The sequence below is a fragment of the Poecilia reticulata genome, linkage group LG17, assembly GCF_000633615.1.
Source record: "Poecilia reticulata strain Guanapo linkage group LG17, Guppy_female_1.0+MT, whole genome shotgun sequence".
Lineage (NCBI taxonomy): Eukaryota > Metazoa > Chordata > Actinopteri > Cyprinodontiformes > Poeciliidae > Poecilia > Poecilia reticulata.
This window is the reverse complement of record NC_024347.1, coordinates 12788262-12803269: the sequence shown is the minus strand read 5'-3', so window position 1 is coordinate 12803269 and position 15008 is coordinate 12788262. Positions and strand designations below refer to the sequence as shown.

Genomic DNA, 15008 nt, shown 5'->3' with positions numbered 1-15008 from the left:
ACATAAAAACAATGCCATACTTGACGGAGTTTGGCTACATCGAGGCTCACTGCAGAAAAAAGACATATGGAGTGATCAGATAGCAGGTAAAGCAGTGCACAGCTACAAACACTCACCCGGATTAGCATGACGGTCAGAAAGCTAAACAAATAACCCGCAAAATTATTTAAGTCTTCGAGCTGCGATGTAAGATGCTGGTTCTGCTCTCGCTGTTGAACCGCTGCTACGCGCTACAGGTAGTAATATTTTACAGACGGAGCGCCGCTTCTGCTCCACCTGGTAGTGACTCTCACACCAAACCTCTGTTTAAAGCTGCAGCATCTAACCTTAAAAAATACATTTTACATACGTATTAAAACTTTCGCTGTCCCAACATGAGACAGGTAATCTCTAAAAAAATAATAGATCTCCTCCCTGTTCTGCATAATTATTCCGCTCTGTCAGAAACAGCCACTCAGAACTAGCAGTAATCAGCTAGCCGCCATGCTGTCAGGAAGTTTTCATTCAGTAACTCAGGATTGTTTATTGTAATGGATCCTGTATTTGCCTTTGAATGTTAAGTTTWWTACTTGAATTTTTTTGGCAATGTTGAGAGGTTTTATTTTGGCTCTTTGCATTATTTAGCCTCTTCAGAGCCTTCATATGTTATCAGTCTGTTAAAGATAGTATTACTGATAGCAGTACAATTTGCACAATGCCCGTTTTGTTTAGTTTTCTTCTTGGAAAAAGTTATTAAAAACAAGTTTTTGTCTAAATTAAGGTGAATTCATGGTTCCTTTTTCCACATAATGTATCCGGTAGTGTTTATGATTAAAAAAAAATAATAATTATGTGATTGGTATTGGTGATCGGCCCTTATGGGTGATCGGTATCGGCAGAAAAAAACCTGATCGGCACATCTCTAATTGATACCTCTGAGAGATTTGTTTCTAGATTTTTAGGTCATTAAAAAAAAAAAAAGAAAGATCAACATGTTTCTTCTGACTGGCAGTAATATCGAGGTTTTAATTGGCCTCRCCAGAGTCCTAACTTAAATCTGATAGAGATTCATATTCAAAGTGATGATCAGCAATTAAGATGGCTTTATTTAGCTGCAACAACAAAAATGGCCCTGTCATTAAGAGGGGTATAAATGATTTTCAATAACTTAGTTTAATAGAAATCACTTTTTGTCATCAGAAACAAACTGATAAATTTTAGGTTTAAAATTTAAACCTAAATCTGCCAGGAATAATTTCAGTATGAATGTAAACTTTGTCAAAAACAGCAGAATTTAAGTGCAAAGTGTGAATTTGCTTCCAAACTATGCTTTTAGTGCACACTCATGTTGCGATACTTTATTTGTAAATCATTTTTATACCTCRAAAACTTGGGTTGGAAATTTGCAAAGGAAGAAAAAAMAATGGTAAAAGGTAAACAGACCACAACCTGAAGGGAGAACAGAGTGGATGACTCAAGAGGTCAAAGGGCAGATGTTTCCTCCAGCAGTTTTTGAGGACCAAAAACAGAGCTAGCAGACAAAAGACTCCCTCAATGTGTCAGAAAATAAACTTCCCATGATCTAGATTTCACAAACAAGTTTTCAGAGTCTGGTATGTTTGTTCGGAAAGCAAAGTTTTTGTTTCTTTATGTTGATTTGTTGATGTTTAAACTACTTTAAATAAAGTAAAAAAAAAGAAACCCTACATTATCCAATAGGGACACGAATTAACCAAGTTGCCCAACTTTGGATTAGTTGTTTGTGGTTTGATCTTAAATCGCACATCGTAAGTTATGAAACTACAGCATCTCTGACTGTGAACCTTTGTTTTGGGGATGCATCGGACACATTCGCTGCATGAGGCGAGGTCCACCACATCATCACTGAAACAAGACTTTCTTTGACTAGCATATATTGCAGCCAAGCATAACATCTACAATCAGGCTCGTGCTTACCTGTTGGACTGACAGTTGTGGCGCTGATGTTGCCTTCTTCTCCCCGGACGCTGTCTTCATCCAAAACACCAGGTAAGATGGTTCCTGATCCCACAGCGTGAGACCAAGCGGACTCCTCGTCATCCTGGGGCCCCAACAGAGACAGAGGATACTCCAGAGAGCCATTCGCCTTCTCCTCTAGGWCAAAGGGAAGGGATGCTAGGGAGTCGTTGGAGTTGWMCTTGACATTTGCCTGAAGTGAGGGAGCCAATCCCGTGGTTTGAGTCTCAGTAGTGGAGTGGGAAGAAGTTGGTGGTGGTGATGGAGTCATCGTTGGGATCTGGGAATAGGATGGGGAGGAGGAACTGCTTGGAGGTGAGAAGGAGGAGGTAGAGGCRTGGGATGGGGATGGGTGGGAAGGTTGAGACTCTAACAGGGACTCTGGTGATGGAGAGGAGGATATGGGTGGTGACRGTGATGAAGTTGGAGATGGAGAAGATGACAGAGTTTGAATTGTCTCCTGTGGGGTAGACAGAGAGGAGTTTTCGGTCGCCGACAGTGTGGTCTGGTCTCCGGCTGTAAAGGAGTCGTCCTCAGTCCCAGTTGCCTCTGTGCTTACCAGTGGACTGGTGGCTGTGGTCGTGGTGGTTGTGGTGGACTGTCCTTTTCTGTGACCCCTCTCTCTGGATCTTTCTCTGGATCTCTCTCTTGGTTTACCGTCAGCCGGTCGCCGCGAGACTTGAATCTCCCCTTTTGCCTCTGCGCCGGTGATTTCGCCACTCCCCTCCTCCTCTGCTTTCCCTCTCTCCTCTCCTCTCCTTCTGTCTTCTCCTCTGCTCCTATCCTCCCCTCGGTGTTTCTTCCCCCTCCCTCTTCCCCCCCTGCCGCTGGCCCTGGAGGTCACGGTCTCCGCTCTCTTGTCTGCCAGCTTGGTCGTGGTCTCCATTTGGACAGTRATCCAGGTTTCCTTGCTGGAGACTTCAGGTGAAGAAGAGCTGGAGGGAATGAGGGTGTGGGTCTCCGAGCTTGTGAACGTCTCTGTTGTCAGAGAGTCACCGGAGGAAGTCAGAGTGGATGCTGGGTGTGTGGGAGAATCTTCTCTGGATGGTGCAGACGCTGCAGGGGGGCTGCTGAACCATGAGCTCCCCCAGGAAAATAGACCTGTGCAAAATAAGAAAATAAAGAGGCAAARGACAAAAATAAGACTTTGTGAAAATATTCACATCACTTGAATGCTTCCAGATTTCGTCRATCTACAACCACAAACTTTGTGTATTGGCATTTTATGCGACATGAAGCAGTGAAATATTAATAATTGGGAGGAAAATAGTATGTCAATTACAAAACATTGTATGTAATTAGACACTAAAGGGACAYGTGGCAGCACTGGTTAATTGAGACATAAACCCAAAAAAGGGCAGGCATGCTTTATGGGTGCTTCACCTAGCCATAATCAATTTTAAATCAGGTCTCCTTATTGATCTTCAATGTCCAAGAGGAAATTCTAACTTCAGAATTGATATTTCCAACTTTGAACTTGGAAATTCTGACTTTTAAGGACACATCAAACACACCAAAAATATTGTTTAAGGTTCCAAAGAGCAGATTATAAACTTTCTCCACCCGGTGCCAACATACAGCATACACCTCTGTTGAACTCCTGAAAAATGTTTGAATATCTGTAAAAGGCTGTATTTCACTGCATCTCCAGAAATGACTCTGGAATCAAGTGTGAAGGAAACTTGAATTTGTCAAAGTAAGTCATATTCATGAGTGTCAAAAGGACAACTATGTACTGTTTAAACTTGCGATTGTGTCTAATGTTGACGGTAGCTGTTAGGCCTGCCGTCAATCACAGCTCGTTAAGATTCCTACAGAAGAGGCAGACTGAGCCGCGCAGAAAGGTCAGTGTGACTTCAGTTCATCGGCACTCTTCAATCCTACAGCAGTTTGCGCTTTTCTTACACATGTACCTCCTCCGCTGTCCGCACTGAAATCCTCTGCTCCTTTATTTACTGCGGTGATGCCTGCAAGCATTTTAGCTGGCTTCACACCTTATCTGGCACATACTGCATGTAACATCTAAAACATATCCTTTGGATATTTCAGACTTATTTCAGCTGGAAACCTCTTCAGCTCCACGGTATCTACCTGCAGGCTCTGAGGTTGGAGAGGCGGCCGTTTCTTTGAGGCATGTTGAGAAACACGATTGTGTAGTGTTGGACTCTAAGCTGCAACTACACTATTTAATAAAGTAGGGAAGTAAAACTGTGGTGATGTGGAAGAGAAGGTGAATAAATCTCTCAAAGCTAAGATTGTGCACCATCAGCATCTATTAAAAATCATATCAGTCTCTTTTTTATATTTATAAGTCTCAAGTCGATCAAAAGTATATTTGTTCGTTTCTCTGAAGAGTAAATTATCTTTTTGAAATCAGAAAATACAATTGAAACCAGGAGTTTACATACACCAAATAAAAAGACACGTGTTTTCCCCACACTGAAGTTAACTTAAATCAGACTAAACTTTTCGTTTTAGGTCAATAAACTACAAAATTGTTTCTATTTGCAAAATGCCACAATACTGAGAGAAAGAATATGTCAAATATGTCTATCAATGACATATGAATCAGAAGTTTACATACATTTCCTCAGCATTTTGTAACACTGGCTTTAAACTGGATGACACGGGTCAAACCTCTTAGGTTTTCTTCCACAAGTTATGAAATCGCCTCACTCTTTTCAGATCTACATTCACCATATAATTAAGATCAGAGCGGTGTGATGATCGCACTAAAGCATCAACTTTGTCGACAATAAGCCACTTTGCTATTGCTCAGCTTTATGCTTCGGGTTATTGTCCATTTGGGAGACCAATCTGTGTCCAAGGTTTAACTTCCTTTAGATTTTGCTTTAATATTTCTGCGTAATGGCCTTTCCTCCTCCTGATGCCATCTATTTTATGAAGTGGACCAGTTCCTCCTGCAGCAGTAATGAAGTCCCACAACATATTTCGAAATTGGGGTGGTGTTTTTTCCTCCAGATATAGTGATGGTCAAATGGTTCTACTTTAGCTTCACCACACCTCAGGACATGTCTCCAGATGTGAAGGTCTTTGTCTCTAAACTATTAATTTTAAAAGATATTATACACGAGTATAATTAATAATTAAGTAAGAACACATAAACAAGCATAAACTCTGAAAAGAGTTGGAGATTGAAAGTTATGGCTGTCTTCATCCGATAAGGATTTTATCAAATGGTTAATTCATTCATTCATTTCCATTAACTCTGGAAAGTTAATTCACAGTTTATGTACATAACTGGGATTTTTTTTCAGCATCAACCTTTTAATGTCAAATTGCAAAAAAAATTTTTTTTAAAAAATGAAGATCTATCTTAATCAAAGATTATGGAATGATCCTTTGAATAAAAACAATGCAACTGAATATTGCCCACATTCTATCACAGATATATATAAAAAAAAAAAAAACAATAACCTGATTTTGAAGTTAGTGGTTGTAATGAAGAAATGTGAAGCTAAAGGAACATAAATCTTTCCACAAGACAATGTATCATTYGTGTGYCAGAGTAATCTGTTAAAATCCTCTTCTACCAACTTATACCTGAACTCAGAGAGTCATTTCCTAATCTTGGTGCTTGGGGCCACCTGCCCTGCATGTTTTAGATGTTCCCTCACTTTAACACGCGCGGTTTAATTGGACAAATTACWCTCTCAGCATGTTGTAAAGTTCAGAGGAAGCCTTTTAATGACCCCATCAAGTCTTGTGAAGCAGAGAAACATCCAAGACGTGCAGAGTAGTGGATCTGAAGGACTATGATTAGAAAAAAAAACAAAAAACACATTAGCTTGTTTAAAAAAGAGAAGAGGAACACAGTTTCTCCTCTCATGTTCTAGTCCCTCTCCACAGGGATGTTATGAAGAGTCAGGTAGAGATCCCCAAGTAAAAATGTTACAGATAAGCTGCATGAATTAAATCTAAATATTACAACGTTTGGAACAATCACACAACTTTTTATTTTTAAATGTTTTTGCATCAGTGGGGAAATGTGCTTAGACCAGAAAAAAAACCCTCCTCTGCTGACTTCTAGCTCCTTCTTTAACCTCCTCTGCTTCTCCACCTCCAGGTGCATACGAGGACTAAAATATCTTTTAAAATTAGATCCATTTTTAGATTACAAGCAGAACGATGTTGGAAAGAGGGCATGAGGGGGGGCCCAGTTTAGGAAATGAGATCAGCCTGCTGTGGTCCTGCGAAAACTAAACCCGTACATCCTTTACACAGCAGAGTCCACTTACAGGTTTTCAGGCGGTCCTGGTGTGTATTTGGAAAAACGTGAGCTGATTAAAATGTGCAGACAACCACACTGGTGTGTGTGTGTCTGAACAGGCTCCAATCAGCTTGTTGTTTTAAAAGTGTGACAATTGTATTTACCAGGAGAAACCGGGCTGGGATCCTTCTGCTGGTCGTGTGTCTGTTTCGTTGTAATCTCTTCATCATGTCCTCTTGGGRCTTTGGTTCCTTCCTCGTCATCTGTTCCCATCAAATAGTTCCAAGGTTTCCAAATTGACTTCACAATTTTTGTGATTGCCTGAAGAAGTAAACAAACTGTGGTGAGTTATGTGTTGAAACTTTTACAGATGTTCGAAAAATAATTAGAAATGAAACAGACTTTTTTCTCTGTGGGTGTTGGGTGAGGAGGCGGCTGCAGAAACTCCCCAGAATCGGGCCCGGGCTCCGGCAGCTCCCCCCAGTCAAAGGAGCTCTGTCCCGGGGTCAGCTGAAGGGTCACGAACGGCTCTGAGGACTCAGAAGACCAGGGATCCAAAGCTACGAATAATCACACATGTAGTTACTCACACCTGGTTTCAATGTTAAAAATTCACACCTCCACAGTATTTAAAGTATTTATTTTAAAGTGAGAAAGCCATAGCAGAAGGCATCCTCTCCATTTCCTCCTACTGTCGCCACATGCTTGCTCAGGATTAGAGATTGTTGAAAGTCAAAGACTCGATGCAATCAGCTGGCCTTTTCTCCAACTAACTTATAAAATGATTTTAACCGCTTTGATTTATAACTAGGATCAAACTGAAGGTATATCTGAATCTGTTTACATGATATTTATACGGTATTAGACTGATATAATTATATTCTTGCTGGATATGAATTGGATCCGTTTAGAAGAGGTGACATTTCTAAAATGTCACCTCAACTATGTAGTGTCTCCACTATTTAAATAAGAGAGATGAAAGACATTTAATAAGTCCAAAATATCATTGAAAAGTTAATTTACCAGTAACTCTGCTCACAAAGTACTTAATCTGAGTTGTGCAGTTATTTCAATTATTTATTACAAAATCATTCCAATAAAATCACTGGAATGATTTTATTTCTATTAACACTGATGATTATAGATGGCAGCTAACAAAAAAAACACAGATGAAACTTTAAGACATTTTATTGTAGGCAAGGATTTAGTGATCCTACTGAAGGATCACTAAATCCTTCAGTAGGTTAGCTACGCTATGGTAAGCTTCGTAGCGTAGCTTCCTTCAAGATCAAGCTGGTGCATTGCATATGTCACAGCAAAATGTTAAAGATTGGGTAAAATCAGGCTAGCTGTAAGCTATATTAATCGGAAATATATGATTGGAAAACATCACACTGTACCAAATCTGAAAAATGAGTTTCAGTTTTTGAATTGGATGCAAGAACTGTTAAACAAATCAAATGTTGCATCTGCTGAGGTTTGAGTACAAGTCCTCAAACTTACAGGTTCTGTTATTGGATTCCTCTTCTTCGATGTCAACCAGTCCTGTCCAGTTGGACACAACCATTCCAACTGGGCTGCTGCTTTCAGAGGAATCTATATGAAAGCAAAATTAAATCATCACTCACTAGCACTTTGTAGTTTGTTTCTGCTGTGTCTGACAAGCTAAGTAATTGGCTGATTCRAGACCCAGGTTGTAAATGGATGCAAAACCTGTGAGCGTGGCGGTTTGCTGTGTCGTCACGTTGGAGCTTTCAGTCTCTGCAGAGTCAGCATCACCTGTGAGATAGCTCCAGGGCTTCCACAGGGAGGTGTAAATCTCAGAGACGGAGCCTGTATCCTTCACTTTACCTGGGAAAGAAGTTAAAGAGCCGTTTCCTTACATCCAGCCTCTAAATACCTAAAAGCTCAGTGTGTTTGGATTTAGCTAAAAAAAATTTAATAAAAAAAAGGCAGCATAATTCAAGGCAGATCGTCTCGACATCTTGGCATTTAAAATTTCCTGTCCTCTGTCTCTTTCTCCCGTAGTGACTGTCAATCCAGTGGTTTCTTGGATGCACAAAGTGAGGATCAGAGATGAGTGTTGCCGTAGTTACGAAGATCAGCAATTACTTTTATTGTCGTTTTTATTGCGCTAATAGCAGACGAGGCTTCAGTTAGAAGTGATATGGTCCTTTCAAACCAAACACTCCTTTCTGTCGACATTTTATGCAAAGTTGATAGGAAGCCATATTTTCAGCAAATATCCATATTCAAACATAAATGTTGGTTCTCCTCACTATACATTGTCATAACAGCTGCCGTTAACCAACCCAGCATATTCTTTTACATAATGAAACAGTACCTCTGTAGCAGTAGGCGTCGTATAGCGCAGTGGTGTTGTCATCAGTGGCGTTGGGCGTGACGGTGTGGACTCCCGGCTGACTCCCRCCGCATTCTGGGCGGGGCCAGGCGACGGGGTAGCGGACGCTGCCGTCAGAAAGCCAGCCCGGGGCGCAGCTGTCCAGACCGGCCCGCCACGCCAGGTGAAGCTGCCCCACGGTGGCCAGCTGGCCCCCGAGGGACACGCAGCGGTCTGAGGCTGAGGACAACGAGAGCCGGCCTGGAACCGAGGTGTGAAAGACTTCGCCTGGTGGAGACAGAAATATGACATTAATAAATMAATAAAATTGTACTTTAATGCAACTTAGTTCCAAACATTTAACGATTAACATTCGAGGCTGTTTTGAAGCCGAGAACCTGATCGGGGCGTGACAACATTGATGAATTTATTGTTTGACTATAAACGGAGAAATTTTAAGCTTTTCTCTACTGTAAAAACAGAAAACCTGAGTCGTGACTATCATAAATTAAAACACACCTCTAGTTTTGCCTCCAGGCCAGGTCCTGCAGGCTCATGTGGGGTGTAGTCAAAGGAGGAGCAGAWTAGTTCAGTKTTTGGCTTACTGTGTGATATCTAAATTTTTTTWWAACTGTCCAAAGTTGATGTAAGCTTTGTCAAATCAAAAGCGAAGATTTGTTTGAAGTCTGACATTAAAAGCCTTAACATCAAGTTGTTGTTTTTTTTACAACTAACTTATGCTTTGGACTGATGCTTCCTGTCTTCCAATTGACTTTTCACAACAAAGCAGATCTCTGACACTGGTGGAAATAACTCTTTACCCAAAAGAAAACCAAAAACAAGCTTATTAATGTCTTTTCCTGAATTTAGTGAAGGTGAAAAGAAAAAGAAAGATTTCATAAAACACTTTATCCCCACTGTGGCGCTCTGATGTTGCAACAGAATGTGATGCAAGCAACCGTATAAAAGCCAGGCTGTGACAGGTTTTGATGTGTTTCGTGTGTGTGTGTGCGTGCGTGCGTGCGTGTGTGTGTGTGTGTGTGTGTGTGTGTTTGTACCATCGAGTTCTTCTGCAAAACAGTACACATCAAATATCTCTTTCGGGTCTCTCTTCCCATAATTCCTCACTCCGGCAGAGTACTCCTTGTGTCCATAGCAACCCAGCTCAGGCAGCTGGACCGAATATCTGTGGACATGAACATGTAGGAGTCATGAATGGGTGTTAACCTTGTTATTTAGYGCTAATAATAGGAAAATAACAGCTTAAATGACTCATGAACATTTTACTGCACACAGGTTTTCTCAGCCTACATGCTAAAGGTTTTGTTTTTTTTTGCTTTTTCAAATTGCGATTTTTAAATGTCAGTTAATAATTTCTTATCTGTATTCACATTTAAAGGGCACAGGATTTGTTTGTATTCTGGAATGATTACGAGTGAAGAAATGGCTAATGATTACATGACAGCGATGTAGATGGAGGGTCAAAACAGAGTCAGAGAAATAATCGAACCGGAGGAGAGAAATAAAGACGTTGCATAAAGGAATAAGAGAGAAGTAGAGGCTATTTTAAGGAATATGGGAAACAGCTGATCTGGTTCTAATAAACGTGAAATAAAATCTGCAAACCAGATTAACAAATAAGCCTGTTTTAAGCAGGGAATGCTGGTTGCTCACACTGAGACTGAGATTCCTCCTGATTCACACTTTTCACACTTTCTCGTGCCACATTTCCAGGCTTTTACACGGTGAAAAACAAACTGACTAGCTATCACGCTGTGGTGAAAAGCAGGAGCCTCGCAAGCCGCATTTAGAGACAAGATAGCTGCGCTGCAAAGGAAAAGGTTTCGTACCAATCAGGAGCAAAGTGAGAAAATATCCACTGGCTTGCTCATTAAAAGTTTTCCACCAGAGTTATCACCTCTAAATAACTTCCACAATCACAAATAAATTAGATTTTCCAGCTGAAGTCACAGCATTTCAACTCCGCTGTACAATATCTGATTTTGTAGTCAGAGCAAAGAACATTTAAGGTGTTTAGTTTCTAAATTTTMTTGCCCATTTATTGTCTAATTTTATTGAATTAGGTTAAATGCTACTTTGCTGCTTAGAGAAGCAGAAAAGTAGCATTTATTCAAAAATGTAGTGGTGCACTGAATTATGTGAAACTGTAAGCTTTATACTCTAGCACTGCATCATCAAACCAGGTAACAAATACATATTAACAACATAATTTTTGCTTCATTTGGAGACTAAAAACGGTTCTAGTCATTTAAAGGATTCACTTTCTCTACAAAAAATATATAATTTGTTTATTTCCATAAAAACATTGCATGCTTAGATTGTTGTTCAACATGAAAAAATAATCTAAAATTGTATAAAGAGTTTGTTTCTGGTGTTTTATTTTGAGACAAACTGATTAAGATATCTGTGCATATATTAAAAAAAATAACATTTTCCCTGTTCCCCTTCTACAACGCACCTGGACTGGCACGTTCACCAGGCCTCTCTAGAGCATGTTGACATGCTGAAGAGGTAATTTAGCTGCCTGAAATCAGCTGAGTTGCAGCAGTAACTCATCTAAAACACRCCAGATTCAAGCCCTCGAGAGCTGGAGATGGAAACCACTTAGGGTAAAAAAAAAAAAACAGCAACACGTGGCTATGAAATTGGGATGAAAAATTTGCAACGGACTAAAACGACCGAGAGCCAAGAGTAATTATTGATTCAGTACTGGTTTAGCACATATTCAGGGGGAGGACAGCAAAACGTGTAGGTAACATTAGCTTTCTGATTTGCATGCATATTAATTGCATTGTCAACCCAGTCTCTCAAAATCTCCCTTAATTACAATATTTGGCTTTAATTTCATTTTCAGCCGCGGCTGTAACACCCGAAAATAATCATCTATTTAATTAACAGATGCATCAGTAATAAAAGYAATCATTTGTTTATTATTCAACARGCATTACGACTAGAGTGTGGCTATCGGGCGGCGGTCGTGTCCTCACCGGACAGTCTGATCAGCCAACCATCCAGCCGAACAGCTGGCCAAGCCGTCACGGTATGCCGCCCACAGCTGGGCCGGCGACGCCATCCGAGCCGAGTTTTCCTGGCAGGCTCGCTGGGCCTCGGCGAAGGAGAGGGCATAGCGAGCGTTTGGAGCCTGGTAGTGAAACACCACTCCTAACACACGGAGACAGACACAGGTGGTAAAAGTGACTCGCTTCTCCTCGTTTGACAGATTCACCAGCTCAGGTTTTGAATCAATAAACACGTGGAATKAATCTGTGAGCACATCAGTGTGACTGCAAACAGATCAATCCAACATAATCTGCATTTGAGGGGGGGGGAAATACGCAACATTATGTGCATTCTGCAAAAATACATTAATTAAATCATTCATTATTGAAGAGCAGAACAATATAATCGAAGCAGCGCAGAGCACTAAGTTACATTAACTTAGGCACTTAGTATTTTACATTAATAATGTAAAATCTGTAAAATTATCTGCTCTGTATTAACACATTCAGAATAAATGAATTAGGTTAAAGCGGCCTGCCGTGTCTGTCGYATTTCTCCTCAGCTTCCTTTGTGGAGCCTAAACCCAGAGAGCAGCTGCTACGCTTACCAGAAACCAGTAGGGGGACAGCGTCCCTCTCATAGTCACCGTCCACCACAACCTGACAGTGGTAACTGCCCGAGTCGTTGGTACGGAGACTGGAGATCTCCATGGTAGCGTTCAGCGGATTGGCAGCGTATCCTGGCAGTGCGACACGGCCACTGAAAGCCTTATTCACCTTGACTACGTCACCTTTGGCGCACACAGACAGAGAGGTTTCTTCATTACAAATGCTTACTGGGATTCTGTAGGGTTTAGAAACAGAACGACTTTAAAAGAGTGCGACATAAAATGAGAGTATCGTCTTCTGTGTCTTGCAAAAATAATGAATACGACATGAACTTCTAATGATGTGATTATATGTGTTACTTCAACACAAAGTAGGGCATAATTATGACTTGGAAGAATTATGATACATAGCTTTAATTTTGTTTATTTTTTAACTACCAAAACAAATCAATTGTTCTCTTTACAACTACTATGTCTTGTTTAAAGTTTGCTACAAGTCATGAGGGAGACACAGCAAACGAAAGTGATCTGCTCAGATGTGAACAAAATTAACTTTTTGGMYCACTTGAAAAATGCTGTATGGAATACAACTAATATTACTAATAAAAACAATACATTTGGATTATTTAATCTGAATACATTACAATATGACTGAGGAATTTTGCGCATGTAAACACAAAATGCAGGTTCTAAAAAGCATTGACTAAAACTAAAGTGAAAACAAATACACCCGTTTTTTTTGTGCGTAAACCCAGCGGTCATTGATTGAGAGTTGCATCGCTGGTCACCAGTCCATCAGAGCGCACATAACTTTAGAAAAACAATTAATCATTTTACCTTCATTCACAATTATGCACTACTTTGTTTTGAATTGTCTTGCAGAAGAACAATAAAATACATTGACATTGGGGGTTAAATATTTTTTGTAAACCATGAGCCCAGTTTGCTTTATTAAGCAGAGAATTGACTATTTCTATGTGGTGATATGTTTGATGTGTTTCTGAGTTTGTCTCCAAACTGCTCAGCAGATTCTCACTGAAYGATGACAGCTGCTGGGATGAGCTCTTAAAATGTCAGTTTCCTCAAAATCTAAACCTAAGGTAAAACTGAATCTCTTTGGATGTTATTTGCTCCCAGCTGTCAAGCTGTAAACTAAGTCTCCCCCTTGTGAATATTCAGAAGGTTTTCATCAAAAAAACATCTGCCAGTGCAGCTCCCGAAAGCTGTGAAACTGACTTAAATCTGTAAAACAACAAAAAACACCAAAAGATAGTGTCAAAGAAAACAGTGGGTGGACTGAAACCTTTGATCTGTGCACATTATCTGGTGTAAATTTAAAAAAAAAAACTGTTTATTTCGTGGAGGATTTTTGAAGTGTGGTWCTGTTAGGTTCATATAAACAGATACAACAAACGACTGCGGGTCGGTGAAATATTGTCTTGGATAACAATCTTTGACGTCTTATCAATTATAGTTATTTTAAGGAGGCAGATGTCCTCCTAGTTTTGGACTCTGTCTTTGGTGAGCCATTATCTTCAGGCACCGTTATCTTACACCAAAACTGTTGTCTGTTACCTCTAAGACATTAACATCTCATAAGCCACTAATAAAAATGTACGATTTTAAAGAAAGCATTTTTTACCTTTAGCTGAAAGTACCGTCTGCTCCAGTGGAGCGCCATGCCCTCCCGCCGGTGGCCTGGTGTGAGTCCACAGCAGGTGTGGAGGCCGGTGGGAGGAGCTGGTCCTGAGGGTGAAGACACAGGGGAGGACAGCTTTGCCTGCAAGCATTTGCTGGACTGTAGGATAGGTAATCCTACGCATGTTAACTATGGAAGAGGCTGCACCTAAAGAAGTAAGCAAAAGGTAATTATTACTTTTATGGAGCGTATCTGTGTAAAAAACAAAAAAAATGAAATGAAGTAAAAGGTAACATTTATTTATTTTTATTTTTTACCCGGCTAATCAGTGAACAGAAGCAGAAGTCGTGAATGATGACGTTGATTTTCTGCCCTTTTTTTTTTAGCAATGACCTAACGTTTTTTGCCAACCGCCAAGCAATGGGGTATATGCCACGGACTTCCGTTTTAGCACTTCCGCATTTTTTTGCCACATAGAATGGTTCCGGTGCACAGGCAACAGTATGTTAACAATGGCTCAACTCGGTTGCCACAGGACTATTAGTGATGCTTATATAATTATTCAGACGTCCTGAAACGCTCCAACAACAACAAAGGATTTAAGCTGGATGTGTCAAAACTTCACAGTAACTTCGAAGGTAAGTTAATAAATCGTTTGTATTCACCATAACGCCTCATATGTCTGAGGTAGCTAACAGGGACAAGCTTACAAAGGTGCTATGTAAACGTTAAGTGTTATGATTATCTGTGCTGTGTGTAATCTACATATCTATGCTTTATATTTAGATATAGATATACATCTATATAAACATATATAGATCTGTCTATATTGTGCCCAAGCTACCAGTCGAAGCTGAAGTTAGCTTCCGAATGTAGCATCTAATTCGGAAAATAGCTAAAGGGCGATTACACTTAATTTTTCACTATCTTGAGACTTTTTTAATGTGTTGTACTTTTAAAACAACACCTAGACATTTCAAACCTAGCTAGATTATTCTGTACTAACAGCAGAATAAAACATTTGTGAAACCTTCTAATTGATTTATGAAATTTTTAAAATGTCAATAATAGATTCCAGAACGCATTAGAACTGAATTATTAAATTGGCATTATTTGTTATTTTAACTTTCTGTTTTCTTTCTCTTTTTATCTTTATTATAGTTGGAGTTGGACAGGAGTTCTGTTTGGTGGCTTC

The 15008-nt window shown here is 40.0% G+C and overlaps 1 protein-coding gene across 1 annotated transcript in view; it reads right to left on the bottom strand.

Annotated features, from left to right (window-relative positions):
• LOC103479352 (neurocan core protein-like) overlaps nt 1-15008 on the bottom strand; it is a 48683-nt gene that overhangs the window by 15122 nt on the left and 18553 nt on the right. Inside the window, exons 3-12 of the mRNA XM_008433722.2 lie at nt 13817-14020; nt 12175-12357; nt 11555-11729; nt 9605-9732; nt 8550-8834; nt 7919-8056; nt 7709-7801; nt 6608-6765; nt 6370-6526; nt 1936-3075 (exon numbers count right to left, since the gene is read on the bottom strand). Coding sequence (XP_008431944.1) covers nt 1936-3075; nt 6370-6526; nt 6608-6765; nt 7709-7801; nt 7919-8056; nt 8550-8834; nt 9605-9732; nt 11555-11729; nt 12175-12357; nt 13817-14020 — 2661 coding nt within the window. The remainder of the gene's footprint in view (nt 1-1935; nt 3076-6369; nt 6527-6607; nt 6766-7708; nt 7802-7918; nt 8057-8549; nt 8835-9604; nt 9733-11554; nt 11730-12174; nt 12358-13816; nt 14021-15008) is intronic.